General features: G+C 37.9%; 1 protein-coding gene across 11 annotated transcripts in view; it reads left to right on the forward strand.

The window, feature by feature from the left end:
- RAPGEF4 (Rap guanine nucleotide exchange factor 4) overlaps nucleotides 1-19,573 on the forward strand; it is a 407,942-nt gene that overhangs the window by 356,798 nt on the left and 31,571 nt on the right. For all 11 annotated transcript variants that reach the window (XM_007494386.2, XM_007494385.2, XM_056794003.1 and 8 more), the window contains 4 exons: nucleotides 911-1,057; nucleotides 3,616-3,713; nucleotides 15,083-15,208; nucleotides 15,851-16,029. In XM_007494386.2, coding sequence (XP_007494448.2) covers nucleotides 911-1,057; nucleotides 3,616-3,713; nucleotides 15,083-15,208; nucleotides 15,851-16,029 — 550 coding nt within the window. The remainder of the gene's footprint in view (nucleotides 1-910; nucleotides 1,058-3,615; nucleotides 3,714-15,082; nucleotides 15,209-15,850; nucleotides 16,030-19,573) is intronic.

Consider the following 19,573-nt stretch of genomic DNA (forward strand, 5'->3'; position numbering starts at 1 on the left):
GGCAGCTGAAACAGTTTCCATGATGGTGACTCAGGGATGATAATGAATGGTATGCCACATATGTCTCCTGCTCCAAATAAAAACAGAGATCTATTTCTTATGGCAATGGCATTAAACCAAAGTACACATGTAAATCAACCAAATGAACTAGAAACTTCTAACATCTGTAACCTTCCCAAATATTCTTAGAAATGGGTCAAAGAATAACTTTTATTATCAAAATTTTATTCATTATAATTCACATGTTTATAGTCCATCATATAGTATAGTCACAAAGTTATTTTTCTCATAATATTATAAGATAGATAACACCAGCATAATTATGCCTAGTCTACAAATAAGGAAATAGAGATATAGAAAGTCAGAGGGTCAAAGAAACTCATGCTCCAGGCAGGTGACAACAAAATGAAGGCATCATGTTGCGGAAAGGGCTATTCCTGGACCTGAAACTCTGTACCAGTTTGGAATCCCCATCACAAGAGTACCTGGACATCTTTATATGTCTATAGTTTGGTATTTTGGTCTGCTTGGTACGGTTTCTAAAACAACCATGAAAAGGTCAGGATCTTCAGGCAATCCCAGATTATGGACCTAGAAAATAATTAGCCTTCTTGTTTCCCTATTTGCTTTTGTGGGTTTCACAGGCATCTGAATTTGGAGGTAGAGGGAGGAATGGAGTCATGAATATATTTATTATGTATAGTAGTTCATGCCATTTTGTTTATTTAGCTCAGTCCTTTCTGGACAAGTGAAAATATGGCTCCATGAGAACAGTAGGCTAAAATATTTTTTTAAAAAAATTCTGTAGGATGAAGGAAATATTTCTAAAACTTGTGATTAAAAAAAAACAACAACCAAAAGCTATGCTCTAGACTGATGTACTGTAGTAATATTTCTCTCTTTCCCATAGTTCTTTTTAAAGTCTACTGCCTAGACCACACTTACACTACTATCCGTGTGCCTGTGTCAGCATCGGTGAAGGAAGTTATAAGTGCCATAGCAGACAAACTGGGTTCTGGAGAAGGAATGATAATAGTCAAGATGAGCTCCGGAGGAGGTAAAGATTTAATACAGGGGCAGCTATCTGGCTTAGTAGAAAGTGATGTAGACCTAAAGATGGGAGGTCATGCGTTCAAATTTGACTTCAGACACTTCTAGCTAGGTAACCCTGGACAAATCGCTTAGTTCTAGTTGCCTAGCCCTAACCACTCTTCTGCTTTGGAGCCAATTCACAATATGGATTCTAAAACAGAAGATAAGAGGTTTAAAAAAAGATTTAATTCAGATATTATACTTGTCTGCAAAATGGAACATCTCAACTAAACAAAAACATTGAGGTCAGGATTTGGTAGAGTCCTCCCATGCTTATTTAGGCTGGACTGGTAAGCTATCACACTAATAATATATTTTGTCATCATCATCAATAATAATTTTGTGTTTATATAATGGTACCTTCACGTCAGTGACCACATCTGAGCCTAACAAGTCTGAAATAGACAATTACAGTTGTGATAATTTCATAAATAAAACTTAGACTGGACTTGTCATGAATGCAAATCTTGACTTTGGCACTTACTACTTGTTGGTCCTTAGAGAATTCTGTAATTGATTGCAGTTAATTAAAAATTGCTTAAGGCAGGGGCAGTGGATTGAGAACTAGGTCTAGAAACATGTGGTTCTGGATTCAAATTGGTCCTCTGACACTAACTGGATAACCCTGGGCAAGTTACTTAACCTCAAATGCTTAACCCTAACTCTTCTGCCTTGGAACATTACACTTAGTATTGATTCCAAGACAAAAGTAAAGGTTAAAAAAATGTATTAAGGACCTTCTGCCCTAGAGACATTCTACTCAGTGCTTTAGGATATAAAGGCAAAAACAAAACTGCTGCTTCCCTCGAGGAGCTTATTTGAGGGAAAATAACATAACCATAACTGAATTTCCCCCTTTGTGAAATGAGATTACTACCTCCCTCCCATGCTTGTTGTTGTTTGGAAAATACACATCTTAATGTGCTATGTGTAACCCACAAACACACAAAATGGAGCAGCTAAATAGCTTAGCAGATAGAACCCAGAAGTCAGGAGGACTTGAGCTCAAATCCAGCCTCATACCCTTACTAGTTGTGAGACCCTGGTACTAAGAAGCACAACCTTAACCCTGTTCACCTTAGTTCTTCATCTGTAGAATGAATTAGAGAAGGAAATGACAAACCATGGAAGTATCTGCCAAGAAAACCCATGGGGTCATGAAGAGTTAGACACAACTGAAATGCCTAGACAACATCACCATATGTAGGCCATGATTGCTAAATGTAAGGACTAGATTATTAATGTGAAATCAAAATTATTATCCATTTCTACCAAGTCCTCGTCCAGAATTCTATTCATTAGAAAATTAGGCAAGCTTCAGTAGAAACCAATCGTTCTTGCAGTTTTAGGACTTCCATGGAAATCAGTGCTGTGTAGTGTTTTACTAGGCTTCATGGGCTGCGAATAATAGCCTAGGCTGATGAGCTAGAAGCTTGTTTGCTGCCACTGATAGATGGAGGTTACTACAGTTCTTTTTCCATCCAGATTGATAAACCCCTGAATCTATCCACAGACCCCCTTGGAGGTCCATGGCCCCTAGGTTAAAAATCACTGCTCCATGTGGACATGTTCTAGAATTAAGTTACAATCTGTACCAGTAGAAAAAGGGTTCATTTATTATGAGCCCCTGGTGAAGTAGACTGCAAAATAGACCTATTCTCAAAATAATGCTTTTAAATTCATAAAATAAAATGCATAGGACTTCAAAGGAAATAAATTATACTAAAACACAGTTATCAAAAAAAATTTTTAATCAGGCTCTCCAAGTTAAGAATCCCTGCTCTTGAGGGAATGCTGTTGTGAAGAAGGAATAAAGGAAATTGTAAGAAACTATTTTGAATAACCATATATCAAAAACTGATATCTTAAATAAAATATATACATATTCATAAAAATATAAATTGTCCAGATCAATAGAATAAGAGAGGATTTAAATTGCTTATCTCAGAAAAATAAGTTAAATAATATATGAAATAATTCAAAAAGGCACAAGGAAATAAGAATGAACAAAAACAGATAGATCACAGATCCACCTAAATATCAAAGTATTTTTTAAATATGCAAATAAAGAAAATCATTTAAACCAATTGCACAAAAGTTTTTAAGAAATATAAATACTATATATTCAGAGTTCAATGTTAACTCAGAAGCCATCTGAGTTTTATAACGTTTTCATCTCCTCTCCAACTACTGTGCACTATATCCAACTAGTAACATAGCATGCTTGATAGATGGCAAATGTAGTTTATATATGCTTACAATAGCAGCTTGGAATTGCATAAATTGACCCTTTGGTATTTTGATCTTTGTTTTGTGCTTATTTCTAATGGTTTTTTGATCACCAAGTGTCCAAGGATGCCATGTTGTTTTTTTTATTCAGTAGGTCCCTTTAGTGCTGTGTTTCATACAGTAACAGCCCACATTCAGGTAATTCACATGGCTGACAATTTGTTGGTGTGATTAGGGCAGTGTAGCAAATTTCAGATGCATTTAATGGGCAATCTTATGCTTTTATGTTCACAGAAAAGGTGGTGCTCAAACCTAATGATGTTTCAGTATTTACAACGCTCACTGTTAATGGACGTCTGTTTGCTTGCCCGCGAGAGCAATTCGACTCACTGGTATGTATGGATGCTCTTCTCATAACAGCATCTTCAATCAAAAAGCTCATGTAACCTTAGTGGTGTGAAAAAAAAAGGAAAAGGAAAAGAAACACCTTGAATACAGTTTGGCCTTTCCTCCATGCCATACTTTGGGTAAAGAGCGTTTTTGAAAGATGCTCCAAACTATAAATTTGGGGCTCTGGGATATATTGAAAAGTATTAATACAAAGGAACCAATCCTACAAACTGCATCAAAAACATAGTCTAACTTTCCAGCACTTTGAAATGGAAAGTTAAAGTGAACTTTTTCAACATAAATGTGCTATCTAGAAGACATAGCAGTGATTTTTGGGAAATCATTAAAGCAAAATCACCACTCAAGAATGAGAAAAATAGTTTGGTTCAGTAAATATTCTAATTTGTTGCTGCTAAGATCTTACATATTATATCAACCTTTCTTATGCAGTCTTCAGCAAAATATCCAAGCCACACAGAATTGTTACATGACTATCTAATGGCCCTGAAACAATCAATCAATGTAACCATTTTCAGTTTTCATCCTGGTTACTATTGCTTGTTAAAGATATTACCATGCTCCTAATTAGCTACCCTGATTTAACTCCACAGTGTCATTCTTAACAGAGAGAGAGAGAGAGAGAGAGAGAGAGAGAGAGAGAGAGAGAGAGAGAGAGAGAGAGAGAGAGAGAGAGAAAGAGAGAGAAACAGATAGAGAGACAGACAGAGTCCAAGACCTCATCCTCTTTGCCTGAACTATTGCAATAACCTTCCAAATGATTTTCCTCCCTTGATTCTATCCTTTCTATGATACATCTCACACTCAGTAGCAGAAATTATTTTTCTGAAGGAGAGACCAGATTATGTTAATTCCCTTCCCTCAATAAGCCACAATGTTTCCATATTGCCTCCAGAATTAAGTACCAAGTCCTCTGTTTTGCATTAGGGGTGGCCAGGTGGAATAATGGAGAGAGCTCTGGACCTGGAGTCTGCAAGACATGAGTTTAGATAAAGACTTAAGTCATTTTTAGCTGAATGATCATGAATAAGTCACTTAAGCCCTGGCTCTTTGCTTCTTCATCTGGAGAGGATTAAAAGACGTAGTTATAAAGTGCTTAGCAAACCTAAAAGCACTATATAAATGCCAACTATTATTATTTGCTATTTATAGCTGTTCACGACCTGATCTTTTTCCAGTTTGTTACACTTTTTCCTCTTCCATGTTCTCTACCATCCAGCTACACTGCCCTTCTTATACATGACACTCCATCTTTTCTCTCTGCTCTTTGCATTAGTTGTCTCCCATCCCTGAAATTATCTCTATTCACAGTTTTTTAGTTTCCCTGGTTTCCTTCACTTCTCAGCCAAAATCTATCTTCTGAAGGAAATCTTTTCTATTTATTATATATATATATATAACATATATAATTATATAGAAATCAAAATCTCCACAGTGGCTAGTTCTATTTTCTCTGGGATTGTCTTGAGTCCACTCTAGATATATCTTGTTTTAACATTTCCCCCCTCTTTCATTAGAATGTTAGCTCCTTGAGGACAGGCATTGTTTTTAATTTTCTTTGCATCCTCAGCACTTAGCACAATGTCTAACAAGGGTGGTTGTTCAATCATTTCAGTCCTGTCTGAGTTATTGTAACCCCAGTTTGGAGTTTTCTTGGTAAAGACACTGGAATGGTTTGCTATTTCCTTCTCCAGCACATTTTACAGACGAGAAAACTGAAATAAACAGGGTTAAATGTCTTGCCAACTAGGAAATGTCTGAGGTCATATTTGAACTCAAGAAGATGAGTCTTCTTAGCTGCAGGCCCAGCACCATATGTACAATGGCACCACCTAGCTGCCTGCCTTACAACTGATCGATACATGCTTTTTTGATGGATTGTTCTTGAACATAGAAAGTACTCTATAAATATTTTCTGAATCGAAATAAAATACTTTAATAGCTAACATGTTTTCGAATGAACCCACATAAAGTGGGTAAAAAGTAAAAAGCTATTTCCTGAGCTCTTTGGAGGAAAGCCATTGGGCCAACTCGAATGGCAGAGATGCCAATTATTGTGCATATTTTTAGATTCCATGATAGGTGACAATGATGGTGACATCGATGCACCATAAGTGATTAACACTACATAAAACTGATTTTGATCTTCGTGTCTTTATGGGAAGCAATAAGCATGACTGAGAGAAGTGGGAAGAGCCCTCCCTGGAGTGGGGGTCAGAAGACCTTGATGGACTGAAGCCCCACTCCTGCCCAGTATTAGCTGAGTTACTTTAGCCAAATCACCTGATTTTTCTTGGCCTCGGTTTTCTGGGTTCACAAGCATTAAAGGTCAGAGAACCCTAAAGGCCATACACTTTGGCAAAGCAGAGACCTGAAAATGGAGGTGGGGGAAGGGTCTGAATTCTAATATTCATTCTTTCACTAACTTCTTGTATGACCTTGAGTAAATCACTTTACCTCCCTGTTCTTCTCACCTGTAGAATGAAAAAATTGAACTACATAAATGATTTTAATTCCCTTCTAAGAATCATATTCAATATTTTAATTGATTTCTGCATTTGTCAAAACTAGCTAGAAGTGAATTTTTGCAGACTGCAAGGGTATCCCAATATGATTTGAATGGAAACTTGCCAAGAACAGGGTCATCTCTTTCAAGATAACCAGTTTCCTCTTTCCAATTAGGTTAGTAGAGATCATGACCTTTTCTTTTAGTCCAGGCATTTGTGAAGCCTGCCCATGTTTCGACTCATATTCTTTTGGGTCATCTGCTGAAAAAACTTAAAAAAATTTTTTTAGAAAAATTCTGAACTTGAACTTCACCTAAGATGTCTTCTTCAATATGTATAGTAGAACAGAGAGCCTGGTTTGGACATGAAATAAAAAAATCTGTTATGCAAGTCCTGCTTTCCTTTTTAAGTATATAATCAATTCAATGTCACTTTCAAAGCTGCCTTGCCTGTTATGTGATTCCTTCTTTTATCTTCTATGCATTTCAAAAACAGGTTTCAATGACTCCCTCTCTTTATCTTTCTTTTAATTTTCTTTCTTGTTTTGGGGGGCATCCCTACCTCTAAGTCCCTCTCTATCCTCAGTCCCACCCCCCCATATACACCTATTTGCAAAGAAAGAAAAATAAGCCCTTTGTAAGAAATATGGATAATCAAGCAGAATTCATCCCCACTTTGACTGTATCCACCAAAGTAGTCTCATTCTGCAACTTGAATCCGTTGCCTCTCCATTTGGTAGCATGCTTTATTACCAGTCCTCTGGAAATGTGATTGGCCATTGCCTTGATCAGAGTTCTTAAGTCGAAGTAAACATTTCCAATAACAAGTCATTTTTAGAAGGGGAAACCAGAACTGGAAGAGAAATGCTTCCATGGAGCACTATTTAAGGTGCTGTGTGATGTGTTTACAACATGAAGGCAAATGGGGATTTCTCTTGCCAGTTAATTCTTGTCGAGTGTGTCAAATGGCTTTGGCACTAAGATGTAAAGCATGGTTATCTCCAACTCCCTGTGGAGAAGACACTAACTTTTTAAGCCTCTGTTTATTTGCAGATGATCCTGCATCCTTACAAGCCATAACTGCTTGTCAGAATATTCTTCCACTGGAACGCTTGAGTGGTGGAAAAGAATTTGTTCTCTCTTTGAAAGGGATGCAAATGTATACTTCTTGTGGCCAGATGCCTCTTCCTGACAAATAACTTTTCATTAGTATTACTATGCAGCTTGGATAGAGTGCCAGGCCTGAAATCAGAAAGTCTCAACTTATTGAATCTGACCTTAGTCACTATTAGGAGTATGAGCCTGGGCAAGTCACTTAACCCTGTTTGCTTCAATTTCCTTGCCTGTAAAGTGAATGTAGTTAGAAATGCAAATTACTCCAGGATCTTTGTCCAGAAAACCCCAAATGGAATCCCAAAGAATCAGACATGACTGGAAAATGACTGAACAACAACAAAAAATTACTGTGAGATATATTATTCTAAAAAGGGGGCAGTTTGCATATGTTATATGAACCTTTAGGCTATGAAGCACCCTTTTGAGTCTAAAAGCAACTCTCTTTTGGAAAGCTTCAGGGATGTCATCTATGAAATAATGCTCCTGACTGAGATTTGGGCTGAGCCCATCAATCAATCATTCATTCAAAGTATATTTACAAAGAGCCAACAATGTGCTAGGCATCATGCAAGGCACAACATGGGTTGCAGAGAAGTGCAACATATAATCTCCCCTCTCAAGGAGTTCATCATCTAAGAAGAGAGACAAGAATAGCATATATTAATAAACAGTGCAGAGCAGCACTAGGAGCAAACTGGAATGCTTCCAGAGAAAGGCAACCAGGATAGTGAGGGAATTGGTGCCCATCGTAGAGAAAAGGTTGGGAGAGTTAGGAGAAGCAGCTTAGAAAGGACTGGACAGCTGTTTAAATGAACCTGGAAGATTATCATGCAGAAGAGGGATCGTTAGCCTTCCTGTGACTATACAGTCAGATTTAGGCTCACAGCAAGGAAAAGTTTTTTAGCAATTAGAGTTTTCCAAAAATGGAATGAAATGCCTTGGAAGGAAATGGAATCACCCTTTCTATAAATCCTTAAACACAGATTGGATGAGTATTTGCTATGGTTTAGGTTCCCTTATGGTCCTGGGTGGATGAAATGACTTCTGAAGCTCCTTCCTGATCTTTAATATTCTGTGATGCTGTATATATAATCACATGCTGAACTGAACAGACAATTTAGAAGACCATAAGGAGTTTAGAGGAGAATATTAAATGTGGTGGAAGGAAATGGAGGACTCTGATCACTTCTAGTGTGCTGTTCAATAAGACAGATGGAGTCAAAGGATTATTAATCAATTGTTTCAGTTGTATCCAGCTCTGTCTGACCTCATTTTGGGTTTTCTTGGCAAAGCTACTAGAGTAGTTTTCCATTGCCTTCTCTAGCTTATTTTTCAGATGATGAAATGGAGATAAACAAAGTTAAGTGACTTTCCCAGGGTCACACAAGCTAAGAAGTATCTGAGGTCTAAGGAAAAGGAGTCTTCCTGACACTAGGCCAAGCATTCTATCCATTGAATCATCTAACTTCCCAGTCAAGGGAACTCAAAGCTATATAAATGTAGGCATTCAATTATATATTTTTTTGATTACATGGAAGCATACATGCTAGGTACTATGAGGGATGGCATTAGGCCCTGAGGGCCCAGCCTAATGAAGCATCATCAGGCACCAAAATAGTGAAGTGATTGGTAGTCATCATAGAGAAGCAGTTGGAAGAATTGAGACAAGATGAAAGAGAAAGGGAGAAGAGAGAAAGACAAATATGGAGAGGAAGAGGGAGAGAGAGAGAACGAGAGAGAGAGAGAGAGAGAGAGAGAGAGAGAGAGAGAGAGAGAGAGAAAGAGAGAATGAATACTTATTAGATAGATGCTTGCTATGTTCCAGGCATTGTGCTAAGCAGCTAAGCATTCTGAATTCAAATACAAGCATATGAAACATTCCCCTCAAGGAACTTACATTCTAAAGGGGAGGTAGAAAGGTTGAGAGGGGAGGGGGAACACTACCAATGAGGTCATAGAAAGGAATTTCAAAGAAGGAGTAGACAGGAAAGAAGAGAGCATGACTGGGATCTCACATGAAGTTGTTGTTTCGGTTAGGAACCAAACTGATCTGAAAAGTGGGCCTGAGGAGAGAGGCATTCCTTAGTGGGAAGGCTACTGGTGGAGGTGGTAGAGAAGACCAGAGAGGAAACTGAATCAGAAGTGAATCATGTCCTGTTTTGACATTAACTTATTATCTATTCATCTCTGATTACTATACCATTCTTTAGTTTGATTTCCTGATCAGATAAATGAGCATTGCCTTCCCAAATGCAGCCTAGTTTTTTTTTTTTTTAAATGTCCTTATAATGTAAAGAAGCCAAGTTGAGAGACAGGGAAGACAGAGACAGAGACAGAAATAGAGATAGATAGAGACAAAGACAGAGAGAGAGAGAGAGAGAGAGAGAGAGAGAGAGAGAGAGAGAGAGAGAGAGAGAGAGAGAGAGAGAGAGAGAGACATGGAGTTCTGGCACCTCCTAACTCCTGGCTTATGGGCAATCAAAGAACAGTTTATTGTCTTCATCCAGATGTTTTCCAAGACTACATTTCCATTCCAGAAAACTCATTAATTCAGTCTTGCCACTAGATATAGAGTCTAACACAAAACTCCTCCACAAGCTAGTCTGACTTCTTGCCTTCCTCCATCAATTTTAATAACATTGCCCTTCAACTCAATATCTAAAGCTTAGATCTTAAAATCATCTTTTATTCTTTCTTGTCCTTTATTTTCTTGTTCTTCCATTCATTTATTTAAAAAAAATTGAGTAAATATCTACTATCTGCAGAGTTCTGAACTTGACGTTGAAGGCAACATAAGTTATTGATGACTTCGCAACTTTTATAGGAGACAAGAGCATTGTCATATGGGGGAAATCACTCTTGTATAGGGGATCAAAAATAACTTCAAAGAGTTTTTATTTGAGCTGGATATTGGTGAGTGAAGGAGAAGACACTACAGGAATCAGGAACAATGTCACTAAAAGAAAAGAGATAGGAAAGCCTATAGCATGATAAGTATCTGAAGGGAAGAAAAGTAGCATACATATAATCAGTCACTAATTCTCCATCAATCAACAAGCAATTATTAAAATGGCCACTTCGTGCCAGGAGCTCTTCTAGATTCTGTGGATATAACAATGAAACATTCCCTTGTCCTGAAGAAATTTCCATTAGGTGGATGAAGTTAACTTGTTCACCAATAAAAGTATGCAAAATAAATAGCATATTTTTTGGATGGAAGGGCACTAGCATCTAGGAGCATCAGGAGAGGCTTAATGTAGAATATATCATTTGAGTAATTTGAAAGTAGTTTCTAAAAGGCAAAGGAGAGGGGCATTCCAGGTTTGTGGAAAGCCAGGGCAAAAAAGGTAGGAGATATTGAGGTAGGAGATAGAGTGATTAGTGGATGAAGAACAGGAAAGAAGCCACTTTGGTTTGGCCATACAGTATATGAAGAGAAGTAGCACATAATAAGCCCACAAAGGAAGATTTAGGCCAACTTGTGAAAGACTTTAAAAGATAAATAGAAGAGTTTACATTTAAATCCTGGGGCCATGTTGGCAAACCTATGGCATGCATGCCAGAGGGAACTGCTTCTCTTCCCCTCTCTAGCACCTGAGGACATTTCTTTCATCACCCACACCTCTGTCCAGAAGCCCAATGGAGCACTTCCTCTTTCCTCTGTCTAGGATAAGGGTGGGGGCTCTCACATGCAGTGTGAGGATTGCAGTTTGGACACTCAGTCTCTAAAAGGTTCACCATCACTGTCCTAGCATCAATAAAAAAAAGTTGAGTTTATTAAGTTGAGGAGTGAAGTCACATCTGAACTTTAGAAAAAATCATTCTGATAACTATTTAGGTGAGACACCTGAGGCAGTGTATTTGAGGCTCTTTGAATATTTACCTAAAGGAAGATGAAAACTATGGTGCTGGCCCTGTGAATAGAAAGGAAACTACTGCAAAAGATATTGTAGAAATAGAAATGATGGGGTTTGGCAAGTGATTGAATATGTGGGGTAAGAGTACAGGAAAGTGAGAAGTCAAGGACAATGCCAACATGGTAGAAGTGAATAACTTCAAAGACAGTGTTATCCTGAACAAAAATAGGGATGTTCAGAAGCAAGGATGTGATGGAAAGGGAAGATAAAGAGCTCTCATTTGAATTTGTTGAAAGATTTCTTGCTACTGCACTGTTTTTCCTGGCAAAGAGGACAGGAGAGCAAAGGTTTGGAGGCTAAAAAGGGATTACTTGAGTTATGTGGCATCTTTCTCTGTAATGGGGAATTGAGACATGTTCATTTGCCAAAGCTGTCTTCTAGGTAGTGGACATCTCTCCTCTGACCTATGGTAGGTATCCTGCCTGCCTCTGACCTCCTGTTCCTGTAAATTGTCTTAAATATCACTGCTAGCAACCTATTCTTCATTCAATGCTTCTACCATATCCTTTCAATCCTCAAATCTCTATTATGAGCCCTTTATTTATCATCAGTAACCAAGAAACCTGTGATCCCTGACCTCCAGGGCTCACTTAAAGTTGGTAATCTTGCTTGCAAGTAACTTATCTCTCAGTAGCCTTTTACTTATAGCTTCCATTTCATTTGCTAATATATCTTATTGTTATACTTATAAACTATAATTATTAATATAAGTAATAAAATTATTAAACAATTACTCATATATTATATTTTCTCATCACTAATCCTCTCTCTTTGAACTTCCCTTTATTAAGAAAAATAGATTTGCATGGAAGGATGCTGTACTGAGAGCATGAAATAACTGCATTCAAATTTTGCCTCCAACACTTATTTAGCTGTGGGACCATTTGCAAGTAAATTAGCCTCTCTAAGTCCCAGTTTTGTTATCCCCCAAATGGGGATAATAATATCCAAAATATTTACCTCACTGGGTTGTTTGGAGATCTGATAAGATAATGTATGAAAAGCACTTTGTAACTTGTAAAATACACTACCATAAAATCTTGCCCTTTCCATCCTTTAGAACCTAACTCCTATCTCCATAAAGCTCCATATACTCCGTAGAAACTGATCCCACCCATTTACCCTATGTTCTGTAAGATTTAAATTAATTTCCAATAACTCCAAGAATTATATTTTAGAAGACCTATTAGAATCACATGAAGTAGAAAAAATACCAGAACAAAAGTTCTTTTTAAAAGCCTAAGTAAAAAGAGGTGGGTAAAATTCTCCTGCCTAGCTCTCACCCAACCTCCAAAACTGCCTTCCAGGGAGCAGAAAGGGAGGGAGGTGGGGCTACACCAAAATATATCCTCCCTATGTTAGCATGTAGCTAAACACATAAACAGGATGCTGTGAAAGAGAGTCCTGGGAGGGGGGGGGCAAATTCTACTTACACAGTTTCTTGCTAACTCTCAAATTCCTCTCCTCCTTCACCAATCCATTTATTTATGCTCCTCAGGATGGTTCATTTTCATGGCACTAATTTAAAGTATATTTATAGGATAGAGAGCCAGACCTGGAGATAGGAGGTCCTGAATTCAAATTTGACCTGAACATGTCCTAGCTGTGTGACCCTGGGCAAGTCACTTGATCCCATTTGCCCAGTCCTTCCCATTCTTCTGCCTTGGAACCAATATTCTGAATAGGTTCAATTGTCTTATATTCCCCATTGTCCTGTGGATTATAAGGTTTTTGAAGGTAAGAACTGATTGTCTGAATAATTAATTCCCATGCATTTAACAAAGATGCACAGTGTTAGTGGTGGTAGAATAACCATTTTATCAATATTTTCTGACTAAATAATTTTTACTTATCATAACTAATGAATAAGTCTTATGTGAATATTTGGCAGTAGAAGTAAAGCTAAAAGTAGGCAAGGATGAGGAACAACCTAGGGTGCACAGGCCAAAGGACAAAAATGGACTCTTTAATATTGCCTTTTATAAATGGACTCATTTCTAATGGAAGAGCATTTCACTCTGGAATTTATTATATGAGACTTCAAGTTGAATGTGTGAATTCCTCCCTACAGCTAAGGTTCAAGAGTTTGATAAGCAATAACTCACAGAGGGCTTAATTTTCAAATGAAAGAATATGTAATTTTCAAACCATATCTAAAATAGATAGATGCCTTGTCCTGATCACTGGGCAGTATTTCCAGGGGGGGGGGAAAGATAAATTCTAACTAAGAAAAAACATGATGTTATGCGTAAGCTTATTTTAAATTTTTGTGGCCTTTTCAACTTTATAAAATATCTTTATGTTCCCTAATCCTATTTATAGTAACATGACAGATAGAGCATGAAACTCAACCAGGAAAATCTAAGTTCAAAAACTGCCTTAGACCTTTACTTAGCTGTGACCATTAGATATGTTGCTTACTATCTCTGAGCCTCATTTTCTTGATCTTTCCAATGAGAATAATAATGGAATATATATCACAGGGTTGTTGAAAGGATCAAATGAGATGAGACATGTATATAAACCCTAAAGCACTACAAAAATGCCAGGCTATTAATGTGTTATAGTTATAATTTTGAAAATATTGAACTGAATTGAATTATTTTTTTCATTCAGTAAACTGAAAATACTTCCAATAGTTTCAGAGGCATAACAATGTATTAAATATTATATATTATATTCCTTTTAAAGATAAAGAAAAATGACTTATGGGAATGGAAAGGAATGATCCAAAGTTATTAGGAGGTTAGTAACGAGAGTCTTGACCTTCTAACTCCTAACCCAGCACCATACTTTGGTGACCAGGGTTGCTTTGCCCAACATTTCCCATGGAGTGAGGAGCCTGCATTTAATGCAGAGAAAGAGCCTTCCTTCCTCTGATCCACTCCCTTACCATTTCAGTGTTACGAGTTGCTTGCTGCCTAAAGGGATATAACTGGGATGTCTCCAAGGATGGAAATACAGTTATTCCTTTGAAAGTCACCAGTACCTTCAACGGGAGGATTATAATTGGATGTCCCAAACTCCCCTGGCAGCTACTACTTTGGGTTGACTCCAGGGAAGAAACATTGAGGGCAAAAGAAAAATCTCCCACCTCCACCTCGCAGGAGTTGCCAAGATCCTTTCAGAAAAAAAAAAATTATCAGAATGAGGATCTCCAGTTGTCACTCTTCACAGCCAAAATAAATTACTTGTCCCTCTTCACAGTGTAAATCTGATACATGAATTTAGAAGCAATGCTGATTTTTATAACTTAGATTAAGCAGAAGCAACTGTTCCCATAGTATGTTCCAGGACCCATGAGGTCAAAATTATTTTCATTATAACATCGACATTTTAATATCAAATACAGTAAATATAAATAGATATAATCCATATAAACAAAAGCTCTTTAGGGTCCTCAGTAATTTTTAAGAACAAAAAAGGGCCCAAAATAAAGACCAACCAAACAGTTTTATGTAACAATTGCAGCTTTTATTATTATGGTGACCAAAAATTAAGAGCATCTTACCCCTGTGACTAAATCAAAACCTAAGGATTTTGTTTTGAAGAATACCACTAGAATGTTACGTTCAGCAACTCCAAGTAGAGCTCAGCACCACATTCATTGTACAGTAGGAAAAAAACATTGGATTGAGAGTCCAAGGCATCTGAAGACTTCAGTTTGACGCCTGACTCAGACCATTTTAGCCATGGATAATTCACTTAACATCGCTGGACCTTGGTTTCCACATCTGTAAAATAAAAGAGGTTGAATGAAAAGATCTCAAATACCCCCTCTGACTCTAAATCTATAACCCATATATGTTCTTAGACACCCTTGCCAGAACAAGAAGGTCCAACTACTGGAACAGTGGGAACTTTTGAACTGATGAGCTCCAAAGATTTAGCATACCAGATGACAATCTACGATTGGGAGCTCTTCAACTGTGTTCATGAGGTAAGGAGTCCAATTTGGAATTTATACATATATATGGTTATATATGTAGGTATATATTTACACATACACACTCACACATATTCAGAGCTCTGGGCTATAAATGCCAGTCATTCAGCTCTGAGTTTTAGTTTGTGTTAGGTTTTATGTTTCTGGGTATATGTGTACGTGTGTGTTTTCTCCCCTGAGCCTGACTCCCGATAAGGAAACTGTTTTAGCAACAATTGAGCACCTACTATGCAAATTGCAGTCAGAGACAATTGTCTGTAAGTTCTGTTATGATATGGAAACTAAATGACAATTCTGTGAACCTCAAATAAATTTAAGTCGATTGGGAAATCTTTGCTGCAAAAATAAGGCAGAAGAACATAAGTGAAATCCTCGAGTATCTTCCTGTGTTTTGAATCACACTGATGTATCTCTCTAAGCAAGTTGACTTTAATCCATAATCCACACTTATATAATTAATATAAATGTCTCCGTGATCCTCTATGAACTTGCAATCAAATTGATTCCTTATCAACTAAGAGAGCCCACATTTTATACTTGGCAAGATTGTCTCAAAGAAAAGAGAACCCTACCTATTGTTTTCTCTCAGTAAATAAAAAGACAAACAAAAAGATGACTTTGGATTTTCTTTTTTAGCTGGAGTTAATCTACCACACATTTGGAAGGCATAATTTTAAGAAGACCACAGCAAACTTGGATTTGTTCCTGAGGAGGTTTAATGAGATTCAGTTTTGGGTTGTCACCGAGATTTGCCTTTGTGCCCAACTCAGCAAGCGAGTTCAGCTCCTAAAGAAATTTATTAAGATAGCAGCCCAGTAAGTACCTTTGACATATGCAAGAGAAATGCTCGAGCTGTGTGCCAAGCATAGAATCTGTCTGCTGCTTTCTTTAGTCTTCCTCCAAGACTGCACTTAACCCCCCCCCCAAAAAAAAAAACTCTTTATTTTGTGCCATATGCATGGTCTTGTCCAGGGGCAGAGAAGAACTTAAACTTGCTTTTCCTTCAGAGAAATGTTACTCTGACCTTTTCCTAACACTCAACATCCAGGCCTCCTAAACCATCAGCGGTTCCACAGCTGTGCTGGCCCTAAGGGCACTGGAGCTCCTGATCTCTCTCTGTATGGCTCTCTCTGCTCTTGAGGTGCTCACACCTTTGCCCAATCACCTAAAGAAAGCTCCATTCAGCAGTTGGCAGGTAAGTGGAAGCAGCTGGAAAGGAGTTAGCCAGCATGGCACGTTGTGTCCAGGAGAGGGCAGTGGAGCACACGCAGAGAAACCAGCGAAGTGCAACTGACGTAAATGCCCAAATGCATCAAGGCAAGCAAAGCAATACCGGAGAATCCTCTCCATAAAACTCGGGATAAAATCAAGCATCTTATAAATATTCCATTTAGGAGCACTTCATGGGAAACAATTTATTTACTGGCGGCCCAGTTAGATTTCCCTGTGACACGAATTTAATCTTCTCTTGCTATTTAGATATGCCTGACAACCTCCTGTTTACTTCCATGTTTCCAGTATCACTACAATGCTAAAAATAAATTGCTAAATGTGGCCTGTGGCACTGAAAATCTTCTCCCTTCTAAATTCAAGGAGCTCTACAGCACAAAGGTTGGGAATAAAAACAACCTCCTCCAGGCTGCTTTCTGAAGCTCAAAATTCGAGAGCCTGCTTAGTCTGGTTTCTAGAGAGCTAAACAAAAGAAAGCAAACTCTGAGCCATGTTTTCCCTTTGCCAAATGTCTCAAATTATCCTGCCAAAACAGGAAGGTCAGCAAAAACTCCCACTGCGTGTAGCTCTCAGACCTGTTTTCTTGTCATTTTCCAGCCTCGAGTTCTTTCAAGGGGGACGTAATAAAAATGTTACTAATGAAGTGCGGAAGCATTGTACAACCCCTTGGCCTAGGAGCAGAGACAGGCCCTTTTCCAGGTGAAAAAGGCAGCCAGTCTCTTATGTACTCGGCTTGAGCCTCCAAGGCATGGTGCTTATTGAAACCTGTGAACAGATATAGCTTCCAAATCTGAAAGAGCTCATTTTTCTCTTCCCACATTTGTGAGTGCCAATGGAAGAGAAAACACAAAGGCATTTTTACATGAAAATGGGCAAAGTCAGGAAAACATATAAAGGCCTCTTATTGCTAGCTTGGGCTCCTACCCATTTTGTTGTTTTTTGGGGTTTTTTTTTTTTGTAACAAAGAAGATGGAGCCTGAAAGTAAAATTCCTTTAAAAAAAATAACAACATCAACATAAAACCTGAAGAAATGAACTAATTTTCTGTAGGGGAACTCATCGGGGTGTTTTTGTGCATTTCCCACCTCTTTGTATCAGGTATATATGAAGGTAGATATAGATTTCTTTATTAGGTCCTGCCTTCTAACTAGGATTAAGTGCTATCCTGGGCTCCACAGAGATGAGGTGAGGAATCCCCTCTGATTTTAATAAACTTGTTTCCCAAGCATTAACCATACATGGTATAATAACAATACCTTCCTTTTTGCTTGTTTACCTGTGTTTTACCCTTGTTTTTTAAAAAAAGCATATGTATTAATTTATATATAACAATATAATACATAGCATAAAATATACTTCATTTGTTATAAATATGCTTATTTGAGAGAAACAAATTCTTTACAATAGCTGTATCGAAAAATCTAAGTCTCATTTTTTTCTTTTCTACTCCTCTTCCCTCCCCAGGAAGGCAGGTAATACTATATAGGTTGTACATCTATGATCATATAATACATCTTTCCTTGCCCTTGCTTTTTAAAGCATCTTCACATATATTATCTCCTTAATCCTCACCCACACAAAAACAAACCTGTGAGGGGAGAAGGTAATATTATCTTCACCGAGAAAGCTTAAATAAAGAGTTTATACACCTGGCTCAGGACTATAAAGATATCAGTGGCAGAGCTGGGCTAGAGCAAGCTTTGGGGCTACTGATTCCTGGCCAAGTGAGAATTCCATTAGGCTTCCCTGCCTCCCAAGATGAATCTCATATGGTCAAAGGCATTGCCTGGCATGTAGTAATTTTTTTTTAAACTAGATTCCCACTCTTCCTCTCTTGGCTTTTTCTTTTCATCTCAGTTCTCTTTCCACTTTCTCTCTTTCATAGAACTAAGTGCCCAGAGCATGCATATGGCAGATTTAGGGAGGGGTCCTCGTTGACCCTGAGCATTCTCTTCATACCAGGACCAATGAAGAGAGTTTCCCCATTCACCCCTCGTACATCCTAGGAGGAGGAGAAGGGAGGTGCTGGCATATCCAGACCACGTTCTATGCATGCCTAAACTCATATATTGTCTCTAAGCTTCCTTTCAGTTTTAACCCAATGATCTGGTGATTCCTTTTCTTCTCTCCCTATCTCCTTTCCCTAGAGTGTCTATTTGGTTAATTACTTCCTCTGGCCTAAAGCACTTAGGACCAGTACAGAAATAAGCCCTTCACTCCTTGTTTCCCTTGTACGATCAGGCCCATTATGCTGTACTCTATTTTTTTTTTCTATTTCAGAATAGACATTTTAAGATTTACTAGAGACTGATTGTTCAGTCTGATCCCTGGCAACATACCAAACATCTTAATTTAGCCTTTTACAAAAATGCTAATCCATGTTGGATTTAACTAAGATTTAATCAACTTGGATAACTATTGATTTTTGGTAGGGGATTTGCACCTAACACAAGGGCACCCTCCCTTCCTCTCTTCGCAAGCTAATGTTTCATAGGTTGAGAATTGCAGTATAGTTGAATAAAGCCAAGTACCTGGATTGATCGGCAATACTCTGACTAAGGATTTTGTTAATATCTTCCACTTGTCTCCTTTCCCAGATATTCAGTCATCTAACTTAAATAGACCAGCAAATAGCAAAAGGATGGGCTCAAACATTATCTGCTTGATCTGGTGGAGCAAACTGGTGGGGGAGGGGGCAGGGTTCAGTTGATTCCACTATTCTATTTTCAGTCAAGTATGTATCATCTCCTACTAAAAATGTCCTAGAAAATAAGTGCCTGGTACGTAACTCATAACTCCAGCAAAACCTCGCAAGGGGACAGGTGCACTCATTCTCAAAAGCATATGCTATAGTTGTTGAGAACAGAAATGAGAGCTATGGCTTTTCTCAACAATTACTATTCTTTTCTCTGCTGTTCAGATGGAGTACTAACCAGCCATGCCCATCAGTGGGCTAAAAAGTCTGACCTCTTAAAGGACATTTTATGCTCTCTTCACATTTGTTGGAGTTTTCACATTTCAGGCAAAACTTTGAAAATGTATTCTAATTCAAATTTACCAAGGGACTTATTTTTGAACCCTGTCCCAAAATTCATCCATTCCTAGAGTCAAGATATCATTAAACGATAT

The sequence above is a fragment of the Monodelphis domestica genome, chromosome 4 (genome assembly GCF_027887165.1).
Source record: "Monodelphis domestica isolate mMonDom1 chromosome 4, mMonDom1.pri, whole genome shotgun sequence".
NCBI classification, from domain to species: Eukaryota; Metazoa; Chordata; class Mammalia; order Didelphimorphia; family Didelphidae; genus Monodelphis; species Monodelphis domestica.